This window comes from Globicephala melas, chromosome 4, assembly GCF_963455315.2.
Source record: "Globicephala melas chromosome 4, mGloMel1.2, whole genome shotgun sequence".
NCBI lineage: Eukaryota > Metazoa > Chordata > Mammalia > Artiodactyla > Delphinidae > Globicephala > Globicephala melas.
Genome location: NC_083317.1, coordinates 72872749 through 72890835, shown reverse-complemented (window position 1 = coordinate 72890835; position 18087 = coordinate 72872749). Strand labels below are relative to the sequence as shown.

At 40.7% G+C, this 18087-nt stretch overlaps 2 protein-coding genes across 12 annotated transcripts in view; one reads left to right on the top strand and one right to left on the bottom strand.

Moving 5' to 3' along the window:
* The window catches only part of ACAP2 (ArfGAP with coiled-coil, ankyrin repeat and PH domains 2), a 164740-nt gene extending 147589 nt beyond the window's left edge, over nt 1-17151 (bottom strand). For 9 of the 11 annotated variants that reach the window (XR_009563728.1, XR_009563729.1, XM_060298262.1 and 6 more), the window contains exon 1: nt 16861-17151. Coding sequence is in view for 9 of the 11 variants with exons in the window: in XM_060298262.1 (XP_060154245.1) it covers nt 16861-16913 (53 nt within the window). In the remaining 2 variants the exon portion in view is untranslated. The remainder of the gene's footprint in view (nt 1-16860) is intronic. The other 2 variants (XM_060298265.2, XM_030860216.3) reach the window with 1 other exon arrangement.
* On the top strand, nt 13444-13960 carry LOC115855247 (large ribosomal subunit protein eL21-like). The gene has a single exon (XM_060297581.1). It carries the CDS (start codon nt 13469-13471, stop codon nt 13958-13960), a length of 492 nt encoding a protein of 163 aa, XP_060153564.1. The 5' UTR covers nt 13444-13468.
* Nucleotides 17152-18087: the final 936 nt, after the last annotated feature.

Below are 18087 nucleotides of genomic sequence, written 5' to 3'. Positions count from 1 at the left end.
TTAGGACTCCATGCTTTCACTGCCGAGAGCCCAAAGTCTCTCAAGGTGGAAGTGGAAAATTTTTTAAAAACTGAAAAAAATAAAAAAGAATATGATATGTAAAATTTTTTCTATACAACTACAATAAGCATTAATTCTCTGAATAGTTCAGTTTGTGAAATTAACTATTTCCTTATAAACCCCAAGTATAAATATTCTGGTAGCCTAGAAAAGACTAGGCTCTCTAGAATTATAACAACTACCCAAGAGGATCTAAAGATTTTGGTTTGATTTAATTACTATGTAGTGAAGGAAAAGTTACACAAGCCCTAGCAGCTGTCACGTATTACTTATAGTTTTTCAAATTCATCAATAGTACAATAACAGAAAGATTTCTAAACTAAAAATAGTATGTTATGTGAAAATGGAGAATGTATGACTATCTTATGAACATAATTTTTGGCAATAAAAGTCCGTAGCCTAACTTGTGCACAAAGTATTATGCTGAGAGTGAAAGGAAATGAAGACAGTGGTGGTCTCTGTACCAAAGAGTTTATAATCTAAAAGGGAGTATGAGATGAGATCATATCAGTTTGTAAAGTAAAATTACAAAAGGCTACACTTCTGTGCCGATTCTACTTAACAGCACCACCTGGGTGTCTACTAGGTATCTCAAACTTAACAGGTACAAAAATAGAACTCTTTATTTTTTACCCAAAACCTGTTCTTCCCTTGCCTTCCCCTTAGCAGCAAACAATACCTCTATCCACCCAGTTGCTAAAAGTAAAAATGTCATTTTTTATTCTTGTTCCTGAAAAGCAATTCAACAGCAATTCTGTTTGATTCTACCACAAAAATTATCTCTACTATCTCCCCGAGTCATCTCTTGCCTGGCCTAGCCTGATAAGGAAGCCATTGCAGGAAACTAGTTAACTGTTCTCCCCACATTCACCCTTGCCCCTCTACTACCCATTTTCCGAACAGTACTCAAAATATTTTAAAAATATAATCCTTATCATCTCTCACCACTGCTTTCTAATGGCTTCCTATTGCACTAATCATAAAATCCAAACTTCTTACAATGGATGACTTACAAGGCCTAACATGATATGATCCCTGTTTCTCTCTCTCATCTCCTACCATTGTTCCTCTTGCTCACTTGCTCCAGCCCACACTGGTCTCTTTTAGTTCCTTGAAGATCATGCTCCTTCCCATTTCAAGGCTTTTGATTCAGAAGCCTCTCTTCCCCCTAGTTCCCAATCCATGGTACCAGAGATCAACCGGAAGATGACCAACTATCATGGGCTTCCTGATGGAAATGAAACATCACCACTCACAAGTATTCTTGCCAAAATTGTTTAAACTGAGTCTATCCAGAGGGAACAACCAGACAATTTCAGAATGTGGGAAATTGTACAAGATAATTTGTCTACCCTCAAAAAAGTAACATGAAATTATTAGTTATCACATTATCTATAATCCAGAAAAGTGGGGGAATCATCACTTTGAAAACAGGAATAAGCAGTAAGTGTTATGCTATAACATCTTGATAGAACATATAATACAACCATTTTCTTTAAATCATAAAACCTTCCTAGCAACAGTGAAAATTTATAACATACTACTAAATAAAAAATAGCACAGCTGGGGCTTCCCTGGTGGCGCAGTGGTTGAGAGTCCGCCTGCTGATGCAGGGGACGTGGGTTCATGCCCCGATCTCGGAAGATCCCACATGCCACGGAGCGGCTGGGCCCATGAGCCATGGCCACTGAGCCTGCGCGTCCAGAGCCTGGGTTCCGCAACGGGAGAGGCCACAACAGTGAGAGGTCCGCATACCGCAAAAAAAAAAAAAAAAAAAAATAGCACAGCTACCAAAACTTTGCACTATGATTTTAAGATGGTAACATGTAAACTAACAAACACAAATGAGACTTTTGGCAAAATTTCAACCCAGATGAGATGAGACTTAAGTTGCAATGAGGTTAATAAACTCTGCATGTGAGACAGAGGTGAGACTTTAGGAGTCAGAGGGTGGAATGTGGTAGACAGAATAATGGCCTCCCAATGATGCCAACATCCTAATCCCCAGAACCTGTGAAGATGTTAGGTTACACTGTTTGGGTGAATTAAAGCAGCAGAAAGAATTAAGGTTGATAATCATCTGACCTTGAGATGAGGAAATTATCCTGGAATTATCTGGGTAAGCCCAATGTTACCACAGAGTCATTATAAGGGAAAGAGGGAGACAGAGAGTGTCACAGTCATTACTGGCTTTGAAGATAGAAGGGGGCCATGAATCAAGAAATATGGGCAGCCCTTTGAAACTAGAAAAGTCAAAAAATAAAGATTCTGGGACTTCCCTGGTGGCACAGTGGTTAAGAATCTGCCTGCCAATGCAGGGGACACGGGTTCAAGCCCTAATCCGGGAACATCCCACATGCCGTGGAGCAACTAAGCGCGGAAGCCACAACTACTAAGCCTGTGCTCTAGAGCCGCAAGCCACAACTACTGAGCCCACGTGCCACAACTACTGAAGCCCGCGCACCTAGACCCCATGCTCCGCAACAAGAGAAGCCACCACAATGAGAAGCCGGCACACTGCAACGAAGAATGGCCCCCGCTCACTGCAACTAGAGAAAGCCCGTGTGCAGCAACAAAGACCCAACACAGCCAAAAATAAATAAATAAATAAATTTTAAAAAATAAATAAATAAAATAAAGATTATTCCCTAGACCTTCTAGAAAGAAATGCAGTCCTGCCAACACCTTGATTTTAGCTAAATGAGACCTGTATCGAAACTCTGACCCTCAGAACTGTAAAATAATACATTTGTGTTGTTTTAAGCCACTAAATTTGGGATAATTTGTTAAAGCAGCAATAGGAAACTGACAAAGCTTATTCAGTGACTGGACTAGGATGATCATCGGTCACACTGTCTACCTAACAAAGGAAAGAATTCACCCTCTCTGGAGGAAGATAATATCATCCAGAGCATCTACAGTTTTTCAAATACGATGTATAGCATGAAGTTAAAAACTGGGCCCACCAAAAGAAAGAACTAAATAACAACAAAAAGAAAACACAAAACAAATAGAAATAGACCGACAGATGACCTAGATATTGGTTTTATTAGTGACTTAAAAGTGCCAATAATTAATATATTCATGAACCTAGAGAAAAACCTGCAAGAAACAGATGAAAAGTTAGCGATTTTCACCAAAGAATAAGAATCTATAAAAGAGAAAATCAAATGAAGTTTCCAAAAGTGAAAAGATACAACTGAAAACTCCACAGACAGGTTTAACAGCAGTTCATACACAGCAGAAGATGAGGGAATACAGATGAATAAAAATATCCTATTTCTCTATGAAGAATATTTCAAAAAAGAACAAGAGACATGTAAGACACAGCAAAAAAATTCTAACATATGTGGAATTGAGTCCCAGAAGAAGAGAAGAAGTGAAGCAGAGGCAACATTTGGAGAGATAATAGCCAGGAATTTTACAAATGGATGAAAGATTCTCTACAAACCCCATGTATTGAAGAAACCCTACAAGCCCCAAGCAGGATGAATATGAAAGAAACCACACCTACACATCATGGTAAAACTGCTTGAAAACCAGTCAAAGAAAAAAATCTTAAAAGCAGCCAGAGGAAAATAGACACATTATGCTCCAAAGAGCAACAATAAGACAAACTTGTAACATAAATGATAAAAACATAAAAAACATAAACAAAAGACAATGAAATGACATTGTGCTTTAAGAAAAAAGCCAACCTACTATTCTATGCTTTGGGAAAATAGCCTTCTAACATCAAAGAAAAACAAAGGCTTTTTCAGACAAACAGAGGTGGCTCTTAGCCAGCCCATAAAACCTGAAAGAAATGCCAAAAGAGGTCTTCAAATTAAATGATAAGTGTGCTAGGAAGTATCTTAATTCATTTTATTCATATAAAACTATTACCTGACCATAACCAATAAAATCTAGTCTCTTTATTATTATATTAGTTTAAATACTTTCATTTAAAAATTCATAGAAATGGATTTTTAACTTACTATAAAGCCTCCCTTTGAACAGAAAATTGAAAATCAAAGTAAAACATTATCTCCAAGTTAAAAACTATTTTTTAAAAAAGGAAAAGTTTTGTTTATTTAAAAATGAACATGGGGAATTCTCTGGCGGTACCGTGGTTAGGACTCCGCTCTTTCACTGCCAAGGGTCTGGGTTCAATCCCTGGTCAGGGAACTAAGATCCCACAAGCCCCAAGGTGCAGCCAAAAAAAAAAAAAAACACACACACTTCTGGCTAGAACTAAAAAACTAAAATTAGTCCCATCAACTTTAATTTTATATGAGTCAACTTTAAAAGTATACACACTTGCTCACATCTTTGTCTAAAAGTGACTCTAGACTACATACAAAGTTAAATCCTTGATATTAATTGTCCTAGTGTTAGGGGAACCACTGACTAAAACTGCCCACCCTGGCCAGGCACCAATGAGTTATCTTGCAACAGGAGGTCCTGGTAAGGAACATGGAACTAACAAGCCACCACCAACCAGAAGAATTCAGTAAAGGTCAAAAGGTGATGCCAGTCCATATGCCCTGCCAGCCTCCCAGAATCCTCCTCGCTGTAATCCATCTTGGCTGAGCGATGCATGCACCACCAGGAAGGACCCTGAGTCAGAATGATTGGCCAGAGACAACCCAGAAACTAATCCCATCACCGTAAAAACAGAGACTGCAAGCCACGTGGCAGAGCAGTCCTCCTGGGTTCCCTTACCCTCCTGCTCTCCACCCGGATGCCCCTTCCCAATAAAGTCTCTTGCTTTATGTCAGCATATGTGTCTCCTCGGACAATTCATTTCCGAGTGTTAGACAAGAGCCCACTCTCGTGCCCTGGAAGGGGTCCCCCTTCCTGCAACAGTAATGCCCATTCTCCATTGCCTGCCTTTGGTTAAACTATTTTACCATTTTTTTTACACTTCAGCACTGAACTATAACTTTTTAAGCAGTGAAAAATTTATATTTAAATTTGAGTATGTCTGTGGCATCACAGAAAATATAAAAACTTTAAACAGAAAAACTGATTATATTTCAATAAAGAATCCTGACGTATTTCAGGTACAAATTACTACAAGATTACAATCAAGTTAATTCCTTCTATGAGAATTTCTTCATGTACTCATTTACCCGGATCTTTATAGAGGTTTAACTTGCATTGCTTCTCATCTGTCTAACCTCCAAATCCTAGATACAATTCAATGGAAACAGATTTCATGTACTCTCGAGTAAACACGTACATTTCTTCATAGTAGTTTTCTTCTACAACCTCTCAGTTCACTTATCCTTTGCTCTGTCATCATTCAGGATTTAAATCCTTAAGGCACTGTGTCCTCAGTTGTTTTTTGTCCTCCTATTCTTCTTTTGCTCACTCTTCCTTCTTAAATACTCTACACATAAAATCTACATATGGCCCTTTTTAAAGACCTTTACTGCTCTCCTACAAAGTGAAGTCTGTCCATCTACTTTTATTGTTTCATCATCCACAACACAGATGATTTTCATATTTACAAGTAACATGCCTAATCCTTCATGCATTCTAGATGCTTCCAACCGATAGCTTATTATTTCCACGTGGGAATGCCTGCATCCTTAACTAAATCATCCAAGCTTCTCTTCAAGGATACAAGAGAAAGAGGAAGGGAAATTAGCATTATTAAGTGGGTACTCCCCACCTACTTCGGTGAAAAGCATTTTGAATTCTCAGTAATGCCGTACTGTTCTCACTGAGCCTAGGTAAAAGTAAGAAACCTACCCAAGATCTCACAACGAGTAAGTGAAAAAGCAGTCAAACAGGTAATCAACCTCTAGAGCTCACATACTTGGTCCACATTCACTACCCTAAAAGAGTGTTCTCCAGTAGAAATTATGCTTTGCATACCAACAGCAGATCAAATACATCCATTTACCTCCATTTTCTCAAAAAATCCAATTAAGGGCTTCTCTGGTGGTGCAGTGATTGAGAGTCCACCTGCCGATGCAGGGGACACAGGTTCGTGCCCCGGTCCGGGAAGATCCCACATGCCGCGGAGCGGCTGGGCCCATGAGCCATGGCCACTGAGCCTGCGCTCCACAACGGGAGAGGCCACAACAATGAGAGGCCCGCAAAAAAAAAAAAAATCCAATTAAAATGACAGAAAAGTAAGGTGGGTTAATACACAGGACAAAGAACAGAAGCAATAACAGTAGCCACACAATTCTGGAATCTGAAAGGCAAATAAAACAACAGTAACTCAGACCAGAAAATGCCAAAACCTAAGTCTTCAAAGTACACTTGTGAAGCCAATGTCAAGCAAGAATGATCCACAATACAGAATCCCCTAATGGTTAGAGGCATGAAGATGTCATATGTCTCAAAATACCGGGATGGAGGTGGGAGGAGGTGGGAGGGTGAAAACAGGATTAGTTGAAATCTTATACTCATAAGGAGCAACCAAACTCTTCAGATCCTCATTCTACTCCTCCAACCTGATATGACTACCCCTCCCTGACCCTGACAAAAGATGGGAGCTTTATTTTCTGTAAAGGTTTACATAATTAAATCAAAAGTATTGATTAAAACTCAGTTAAAAATTCCCTATGAGAGAGAAACTCCAGTAAGAAGTCTCTACCCCACAGCCCTTCCGCAACCCCTTCCCTAGCTCAGTTCCCTGAAATTCAGCACTTATGCTCTACCTACCAGGCAGAAGATGGCTCTTTAAGGACATGTCAGATAAATAAGAAAAGACCTAAAGATACTGACATTTGGGAGTGGTCCCAATGAAAATACTGCCCTGTAGAGAAACTCACCAGTCAACAAGCTGTAACAAAATATACCATACTTCCAATAACTTTTTAAGTGCCTCATTCTTTGATGTAAACAGAGAGCCAAGGGTCAACAGAAACACATTAAGGAAAACTTCTAAAAGGAGACCAAAACAAACAACAAACAAACAAAAACCTTAGAGGAAAGGTAATTCAGAGAGGAAAAAAAATTGTTGACTATGACTAATTTCTTCAGACGTACAAGGAAAGCTCTTGAAGAATGGGTTGACATTAAAAAGGAATATTCACAGTAAGAAAGAATTCTTGAAAACTAGGATTAGTAAATAATTTGGATAGATCATCCAGAAAGTAGAACAAAAAGACAAAGAAATAGAAAAAGGGAGAAAAAAGAAAATTAGAGGATTCATTCAAAATATGAATATAAAAATAACAGGTTAAAAAAGAGGAAAAGAAACTACCAAAGAAATAAGAAGATTCCTCAGAACTAAAACACATGAGTTTTCAGATTGAAAGTACATGTCCAAGACAATAAATTAAAAAGACCCACCCAAAGGCACATCATCATGAAATTTCAGAATACCAGTAGTAAAGAAAAAATCTAAAAAAACTTCAGGGACAAAAAATGAATCAGGAAATAAAAACAGCATCACATGTCAACAACAACACTGAAAACCTGAAGAAAATAGAGCAATGCCTGCAAATTCTGAGAGAAAATCGTTTCAATCTACAAACCTACAAACATTTCCAAACAGCTAAAGTCTAAAAGGAAAAAAAAAAAAAAATGCACCTTTTCAAGGGAGGGTAGTGGCAACTGCGCACTACAAAAATAAGTAAATAGAAAAAGCAACAACATGAAAATCAAGAACAGTAAACGCAATATATGAAAGACAGAGGAAATTTCCATATCAAAAATAAAGGGAATCAAGAAAATGAAGACAAACCACAGACTGGGAAAAAAAAATTCCAAAATACATATCTAATATAGGACTGTTCTTCAAAATATACAAAGAACTCTTAAAAACCAATAAGAAAGCAAACAACCCAATTAAAAAATGGGCCAAAGACCTTAAAAGACACCTTAACAAAGAAGATATACAGATGGCAAATAAGCACATGATGGCAAATAAGCTCACATCATACGTAATCAGAGAAATGCAAATTAAAACGAGATACCACTACACACCTACAAGAATGGCTAAACTCGAGAATACTGACAACACCAAATGCTGGTGAGAAGGTGGAGCAACAGGAACTCTCATTCATTGCTCTTGAGAATGCAACTGGCACAGCCACTTTGGAAGACAGTTTGGGGGTTTCTTATAAAACTAAATATACTCTGGCAATACTTACCATACAACCCAGCAACTGTGCTCCTTGGTACTTACCCAAATGAGTGGAAAACTTATGTCCACACAAAAATTTGCATACAAATGTATATAGCAGCTTTATTCATAATTGCCAAAACCTGGAAGCAACCAAGATGTCCTCTGGTAGGTGAATGCATAAATAAACTGTGGTATACTCTGACAATGATCTTGTATCCTACGGCCTTGTTGAACTTATTAGTTCTGACTTTTGTGCATTCCTTAAGATTTTCTATGTACTAGATACAGTCAGCCCTCCATATCCTTGGATGCAGAACCTGCAGATAAAGAGGGTTGACTATACTACACCATTTTATGCAAGGAACTTGAGTATTCACTTTTTTCTTCTTTTTTTTTTTGCAGTACGCGGGCCTCTCACTGTTGTAGCCTCTCCAGTTGCAGAGCACAGGCCCCGGACGCACGGGCCCAGCGGCCATGGCTCACGGGCCCAGCCGCTCCGCGGCATGTGGGATCCTCCCAGACTGGGGCATGAATCCGCGTCCCCTGCATCGGCAGGCAGACTCTCAACCACTGCACCACCAGGGAAGCCCAAGTATTCACATATTTTGATGTCCACGGGGGTCCTGGAACCAATCCCCATGGATACCAAGAGACAACTGTATATAATCTAAAAGTAGAGATGGATTTACTACTTCTTTTCTTATATGTATGCCTTTATTTTTCTTTCTTGCCTAATTGCTCTGGCTACAACCTCCACTACACTGCTAAACAGAAGTGGGAAGAACAGACTTTCTCTTGATCTTAGAGAAAAACTTTGTCTTTCACCATTAAGTATGATGTTAGCTGAGAGTGTTTTATACATGTCCTTTATCAGGTTGAGGAATTTTTCTATTCCTAGTTTATTGAGTATTTTCTTTTTTCTAATCTTTGAATTTTATTTATTTTTTTATACAGCAGGTTCTTATTAGTCATCAATTTTATACACATCAGTGTATACATGTCAATCCCAATCACCCAGTTCATCACTACTGAGTATTTTCATCATGAAAGTGGGCTGGATTTAGTCAAATGCTCTCTCTGTATCAAGATGGTTATGTGGTTTGCATCATTTGTTCTATTAATACAGTTTACTACATTGATTGATTTTTGTACTCCTGGGATAAATCCCACTTGGTCATGGTGTACCATCCTTTCTATATATTGCTATATTTGGTTTGCTAATATTTTGTTGAGGATTTTAATACCTGTATTCATAACAGATATTGGTATGTAATTTTCTTGTGATATCTTTGGCTTTGGTAGCAAGGTGATGCTGGCCTCATAAATCAGTTGGGAAGCGACACTTCGTTCCTACTGTTTCTTCGAAGAGTTTATGAAGGACTGTTGTTAATTCATCTTTAAATATTTGATAGAATTCATCAGTGAAGCCATTTTGGCCTGGGGTTTTCTTTTATTTTTTCTTTTGGGCGGCATTGGGTCTTCTTGCTGCACGTGGGCTTTTTCTAGTTGTGGCAAGCAGGGGCTACTCCTGGTTGCAGTGCATGGGCTTCTCACTGCGGTGGCTTCTCTTGTTGCGGAGCACAGGCTCTAGACATGCAGGCTTCAGTATTTGCAGCACGTGCGCTCTAGAACACAGGCTCAGTAGTTGTAGCACATGGGCTTAGTTGCTCCACGGCATGTGGGATCTTCCCAGACTAGGGATCGAAACCGTGTCCCCTGCATTGGCAGGCGGATTCTTAACCACTCCGCCACCAGGGAAGTCACTGGGCTTTTCTTTTCAGGAAGGTTTTTGATTGCTAATTCAATCTCATGTCTATTCAAATTTTCTATTTCTTCTTGAGCCATTTTCAGTAGTTTGTGTCTTTCTAGGAATATATCCATTTCATCTAGCTTAACTAATTTATTGTCTGAGTATTCTGCATAGTATTCTCTCATACTCCCTCTTATTTTTGTAAGACAGCAATGATGTCCCCTCTTTCTGTCCTGAATCTAGAAATTTGAGTCTTCTCCTTTTTTTTCCTTTGTCTAGCTAAAGGCTTGTCAGCTTTGTTGATCCTTATGAATAACCAACTTCTGGTTTCACTGATTTTCTCTAGTTGTTGTACTCGTCTCCATTTTCATTTATTTCTGCTCTAGTCTTTTTTATTTCCTCCCTTTCCCTGCTTTGACATTAGTTTGCTATTCTTTTTGTAGTTTCTTAAGATGGAAGGTTAGATCACTGATTTGAGATCTTTCTTCTTTTTAATATAGGTGTTTGTAGGTATAAATTTCACTCTAAGCACTGCTTTAGCTGCATTCCATAAGTTTAGCATGTTGTATTTTTGTTTCCATTTGTCTGAAAGTATTTCCTTATTTCCTTGTGATTTCCTCTTTGATCCACTAGTTATTTAGGAATGTGTTGCTTAATTTTCAAGTATTTATAAATTTTTCAGATTTCTTTCTGTTACTGACTTCTAATTTCATTCCATTGTGGCCAAAGAACATATTTTTCATGATTTCAATCCTTCTGAATTTACTGAAGCTTGTTTAATGCCTTAATATACAGTCCGTGCTAGAAAATGTATTCATGTGAACTGGAGAAAAATATGAATTCTGCTACTGCTGCATGAAGTGTTCTATAGATATCTATTAAATCTTTTTTTGGTTTATAGTGTTATTCACATCTTCTATTTCCTTGTTGACCATCTGGCTAGTTGTTCTACCCATTATTGAAAGTATTTATGTCTCTATTATTGTTGGATTTTCTATTTCTCCCTTGAATTCTGTCAATTTTTGCCTCATGTATTTTGAGGCTATACTAAGTGCATATGTTTATAAGTATATGTCTTCCTGATGGATTGACTCTTTTATCATTAAAAAAACATCCTTTATCTTTAGTAATTTTTGTCATAAAGTCTATTTTATCTGATATTAGTATAGCCATTCCAGCTCTCTTTTAGGTACTGCTTGCACTGTTTATCTTTTTCTATGCTTTTACTTTCAATCTATTTGTATCTTTGAATCTAAAGTATTTCTCTAATAAACAGCATGTAGTTGGATCATCACTGAAATTTTACATAATAAAAAGTTTTAAATAAATAAGGCCAAAATACATAGAAAGACATAACCTCTTCTGGAACTGAAGAAGCTATTATATAGACAAAATATTCAAGAACAGCCATTAAATTTTTGGAAAAAACAGTAACAAAGGAAAACTTGTCCCACTGGATATCATAACATACTATAAAATTTTACAACTAATATATTAACAATATTTGCAAGAGAACAAAAAATTACATTGGTAGAAAAGAGTAGAATCCAGAAAAAGACCCAGGTTCGTATACATATATGTATATGCACATATGTGTATAATTTTAAATCAATGGGGAAAGGATGGATTATTCAATAAAAGGTATTAGGACAAGGGCTTCCATTAGGAAGAAAATAAAATAGGATTATCTCCCACACTCAAAACTAAATCCAGCTGCATTACATGAAACTAAAAATTGCTAAAAATAGAAAATATCCTATAATAATGGGAATGGGAACACTTTTCTAGGGAATACACGAATGCCAATTTTTAAACTTCTGTATTATAAAAGATACCATACACACACTTAATGCAAATTTAATTAATGCAATAAAGCCTGTGGCTCAAGAGATGGAGTAAAAGAGTGAATTCACTTCCAAGTCCACCACTTGAAAGTCCACCATTAAGAAGTCAGTTTGGGCTTCCCTGGTGGCGCAGTGGTTAAGAATCCGCCTGCCAATGCAGGGGACACGGGTTCAAGCCCTGGTCTGGGAAGATCCCACATGCCGCAGAGCAACTAAGCCCACGTGCCACAACTACTGACCCTGCGTGCCTAGAGCCCGTGCTCCGCAACAAGAGAAGCCATCACAATGAGAAGCCCGCACACTGCAACGAAGAGTAGCCCCCGCTCTCCGCAACCGTAGAAAGCCCGTACACAGCAACAAAGATCCAACGCAGCCAAAAATAAAATTTTTTTTAAAAAAGTCAGTTTAACTTCTCAAAATATCCAGTTTGGTAATTTTTAAACATTTTAAAAACAAAGATAGTAATTCCTACATCGTAATATATTTTAGTATTAAAAGAGATGGTAGCTATAAAAGCATCTAGTATAAGGTCTGGTATGTTATAAAAGCTTGTTCTTCCTTATTTCAACTTATGCTGGTACTACATTAAATGAGGAATTAGAAGCTGCAATGAGGAGTAGCTGGGTTCCTGTATTTTGGTTCATGATAAAACTATTGATACTTTATAATGCCATTCTACCACTTCTGAAATAAAAACACATTTTGCTTCATCTCTTGCCCACTGTATTTCCATGTATATAAAGTACCAATTGTTAAGAGTGTATACCGGTTCTAAATATGGAAGGTAAAGAGGCAAACCAGCCAGGATTGGCACCAGCTTAAGAGCAAAACATTATATGTATGTGTGTGCACGTGCACACACTATGTGTGCATTTATTTATTTATTCCAATGTCTTTCAACCATTAAAATCTTTCACCCTAAAACATCTTTTTAAGATTTTTAGCCTAAGTTGTTGAACAAGGATATCTGAAATAGAATCAAACAAAAAACCTTCAGATCAGTGCAAAATAAACATTGTTAAGGATAAAAAATAAATGTACCAGATAAAGACTCAATATTTTTATATCTGAGGAATGAATTAGAGCAAAAATCTTCCACAAGTCAAAACACTTGGGACCTCCCTGGTGGTCCAGTGGTACAGAATCTGCCTTCCAAGGCAGGGAACTCCGGTTCCATCCCACATGCCCCGGGACAACTAAGCCCGCCAACTGCTGAGCTCGCGTGCCTCAACGAGAGAGCCCGCGTGCTGCAAACTACAGAGCCCACGCGCTCGGGAACCCACGCCCCACAGCTACAGAGCACACGAGCCCTGGAGCCCACGTGCCACAGCTAGAGAGAGAAAACCCGCACGCCACAACTAGAGAGAAGTTGGTGCACCGCAAGGAAGAGCCTGCACGCCACAACAAAAGGTCTCGCGTGCCACAACTAAGACCCAAAGCAGCCAAAATATAAATAATTAAAAAAAAAAAAAAAAGAAAGCACTAGCAGGGGCTTCCCTGGTGGCGCAGTGGTTGAGAGTCAGCCTGCCGATGCAGGGGACACGGGTTCGTGTCCCAGTCAGGGAAGATCCCACATGCCGCGGAGCGGCTGGGCCCGTGAACCATGGTCACTGAGCCTGCGCGTCCGGAGCCTGTGCTCCGCAACGGGAGAGGCCACAACAGTGAGAGGCCCGCGTACCGCAAAAAAAATAAAAATAAAAAAGCACTAGCGGAACCGCCATCTTCCAGTAATTCGCCAAAATGACCAACACAAAGGCAAAGAGGAGGGGCACCCACTACATGTTCTCTAGGCCTTTTAGAAAACATGGAGTTGTTCCTTTGGCCACATACATGCGAATCTACAAGAAAGGTGATATTGTAGATATCAAGGGAATGGGCACTGTTCAAAAAGGAATGCCCCACAAATATTACCATGGCAAAACTGGGAGAGTCTACAATGTTACCCAGCATGCTGTTGGCATCATTGTAAACAAACAAGTTAAGGGCAAGATTCTCGCCAAGAGAATTAATGTGCGTATCGAGCATATTAAGCATTCTAAGAGCCGAGATAGCTTCCTGAAACGGGTGAAGGAAAATGATCAGAAAAAGAAGGAAGCCAAAGAGAAAGGTAATTGGGTTCAACTGAAGCGCCAGCCAGCTCCACCCAGAGAAGCACACTTCGTGAGAACCAACGGAAAGAAGCCTGAACTGTTGGAGCCCATTCCCTATGAATTCATGGCACGATGGGTGTAAAGAAAATAAGACCTGGACTGTAAAAAAAAAAAAAAAAAAAAAAACACTAATTCAACTTTTTGTTTCAAACGAAATTTCACTTCCTGAGTGAACCATATGTTTATATAAAGGAAAAAGCACAATTTTTATTAAAATTTTATAAATTTACAGTTTAGGGCCCAAACAAGTTCAAACTTCTTCAACAAATGTTGGTCAAAATGGATAATTCCCACTTTAGAAATGTACACTTAGATGCATTCACTTCCTGCAGATTTTAAATGAACAAGATTTTCACCTTTAGACTGGTTTTTTAAAAACTAAGAAGGGAACCCAAAATTACACAATGAAATGTGCCTTCCAATCTAAAAACAAAACAAAATGTTCACAGGAATGTAAAAGTAACCACGGACTATTCAAATTACTAAAAACAATGTTGCAACTGCAACATCCTTCTCTCCCTATTTCAACCAGTCTTCCTGTTTCCTTACCAATTTAATAGGAAAATTAATGTCTGAAGCTTGAACACTGATGAAATTTTTCTTCAGCAAGAGCTGCCATTTACATTGATTCTACAACATTCAAGGCAGTTATGTCCACATACCAGACTTAAACGCCACAAGATTCATTTGTGAAGGATAATAAAAATAGGAATTAGATTTAAAGCAGCACAATAGATCAGGACACTACAAGGAATAAATAGTACAGCTGCCTTGCTCTCAAAAAAACAAGCCCAGCCGCCACAAATCTTCTCTTTTGATACAAACACTTCAATATATCACTCATAAAGTGCACAATGCTTTTAAAAGTTTCACTTATACATAAGGCATGTGAATAAAAAGACTTCTGAAACATTATTTTCAAATGCTATAGAAACCTACACAGTAATGGGATTATAGGAAAACTGTAAAAATTAGAAGTGTGAATGATGAGACTTTTATTTCCTGGCATTCTTGCCTCTATTGCAAATTTAATCTAGTCTCACAAATGTATACAAGATATTAGAGTTCTCTGAATCTTGGTTTGTCTTCCCAATTTGCAGCCAACAGCAACTGGAATACCAGAAACAACTCTAGAAAATCCCTAACATCCTAATTAATATAGAATATAAATTACATTCAAGTCTAACAAACGTTCACTATAATATTCCATACGACTTAATCAGTATCTTTTCCTCTTATTTTATATTCAATGATTCTTTTATTTTAAAAACAAAGACAGCACATGGTTTGTGACCAACACCAGGGATTAGAAGCATTTCCAAATCACTTCTCTCAACTTTTTTTTTTTTAATGAAATTTAAACTGTGAAACAAACTGAGCACAAAGCCACATTCTCTAGGTAAAAAGTGCCATGATTACCTCGTTACCCAGTAATATTAACAACAATTTCACCAAAAAAGTAGAACTTTTTAAGGTACACTTTAAAAATTACTTCCTTTGCCACACAGTCCTGGAATCTAACTTGCAAAGCTGTCCTAAACAATCCATTTGTATCTCCTCTGAGTCCATCAAATCACGCACAATGTAAGTTTTAAAAACTAATACCAACAACAACAATCAAATCAGGTGTACGTTTTTACAAGCAATAGCCCAAATAAAATTAACACCAAAAAACAAACAAAAAAAAATCAAAGGACATTCTCTTAGAAGTAGGAGTTCCTTAGTTTTACAATAGTTTTCTTTGCTTTTCACTGAAAAGAAAATGGCAAATGAAATTAACAGTGATAACGATGAGAACAGTTAGCTCCCAGGCAGAGGATGCAAGAATTTACAACCCAGGCTTGGCCTAGAGATCAGCCGGCACACACACATCAATGCTCAGGGGACGCTTTCAAGACATGTCACTATCTAACGGAAGTTCTAAAGGCCTTATTTTTAAGGCCTAAGGACAGCCCTATAAATGCACTGTAAAACACAACCTAGCAAAACTCCATTCTCCAAAACAATTCAAGAGTTTCCTACGATGCCCGAAACCGAAAGAGTCTGTGCTCTGGACACCCTCAGGACTGCCGCCTCTCTCAAGGCAAGGTGGCCAGCCCATGTGAATCGGAGCGCCACCACGTCAGTTTATGTGACAGATCCACTGGGAGCATCCGACGGTGATGGGGGCCCTCCCGGGCCGACGCTGCTGGAAGAGGAACAGAAATGCCATCTTCAGGGCCCTCCTACTTCCGTTCTCAAAACAGAAATGCACTGTTTCTCCTAGTCCTCACCCCTCAGCCCGGTACCTCTCGACAGCGGTGCCCCTCCAAAGAGCTTAGGTGTAAAGAAAAGCCTATAGTCTCGGACCAAGGTGGACAGAATGCTGTTGGTCAAAGGACTCCCATCCCCGACTCCCGTGCAAAATCAACCGCCAGCGCCTTCCGAGGAGACCCCCCCCCCAGGCAGGAGACACGCCAGCAGCATAAATCAACATCCCAGTTCGCCCCCCACTCCTTCACCCTCGGGGTAAAAGGAACTAAGTGAACTGCAGGAGGGTGCCCTGCAAGCTCCCTCAAAGAGGGGCTGGGGTGGGGGTGGAAACGAAGAAGCAGCGGAAGGAAGGGGAAAGGACGAGCGGCAAGAGGAAGGGGACGAGAGCGCGCACCGCAAAGGGCACGAGTCTTCGGGGACGCGGCTGCATCCCAGTTCCCCGGAGCTGGTGCGCCCCGCCTCTCGGGCGCTCCGCCCCGGGCAGAGAGCAAGGAAGGGGGATAAGGAGGCAACATCCTCCTCTGGCTCAGCCTCGCCCCTCACGAAGGGCTAGTCGGGGCTGTCGTGCCCTCTCCGGGTCGGGAGCGACGGCATCCGCAGCCTGCCCCGTCGGAGGGCGCGGACTACGGGGCCTCCCGCGCGTTCCGCGGTCTGCCTTTCACGCCCCCACCGCCGGGGGAGGCACCTCCGGGTGACGCCGGCCCGGCGCCAGGCGGCCGCGTCGGCTACCTGAAGCGGGGCGAGTCCTTCAGACACTCTTCGAAATCCACCGTCATCTTCATCCTGCCTCCGCCTCGTCTCGCAAGCGGCGCTGGAAGAGCCGAGGGAGCCGCGGGAGCGGCTGCGCTGGGGACCCAGACGGCTACGGCTGGCGCACGGCCGCGACTAGCGCTGCGCAGAGCTGCGGAGGGCGCCTCGCCCGCTGGTCATAGCAGCCGCGAAGACAGCGGCGGCAGCGACGGCTCGTCAGGCCCCAGTCCTGCCCCTCTTCCTCCCGCCCCCAGCAGAGGACCGACCTCAGGGAAACGACCCGGAGTGACAGCCCCAGCCAGCCAGCCACGAACACGACGGCCAATGGGAGGGGCTTCCGGTAGCACCGCCTGCGGGCGCTCGGGCAACGCGCCTGAGCGACGGTAGCGGGAGCCAATGAGCGGCGCGACCGTGGGAGCCTCCTTGCCAAATACGTCCCGAGGGCCAACCAGAATGCGCGGGCGTCGTTAGGCGGGACGAACCGGTTGCTGGGAGGCCGGCTGCTGAGGCTCCTTGGGAAGGAAGTCACGTGGCTGCGCGCCGCGCTTCCCCCGGAGCCCCCGCCTCTTCTCCTGCTTCTCCAGCCCCGCCCTGCTGAGCTGCCAACAAGGAGGAGCCGCCGCCTGCAGGTCTGAGGAAGGAGAGTTGCATTTCAAGGCAGCTTTGGCAGAAATCTGAAAAGGGTAAAAGAGTAGAGATTATAAAAGGAAGAGATGGTCTAAGCCACCACTTACTTTCAGTTTAGAGAAACCGAGGCCAGGAGAGGAGCGAGGGTAACTTTAATGATAAAATCCGTCTTTCACTTACCGGCTTCATCACGTAATAATTTGAAAGTATCTCCCATGTATTGATATATATTTTCATATAACCAGAGACTACTTTCAGAAGGAGCTGGCATTTGGGGTGGGCATGGAAAGATCAGAAGGATTTAGACAGATGGGGGAGGCAGGGCGTTTTGTGTGGAGGAACCGTTCTCAAAACCACAGAAAACATTCCTCCTTACTGACGCCTTTCTCTCAGTAGCCTTTGCCAGTTCTAAGATGATAGGATTCTGAAAATGCAGGCTCATTTACTCAACTTGCAACACCTGCCCTCTGATACACGATTTTTCTAGGAGCCACTGTAAGATACTCATCTTCTGATCCCCACAATAATCCCACAATCCCCTACTTCTGATTCTTAGATGCCACGGACTCATGGCATGTA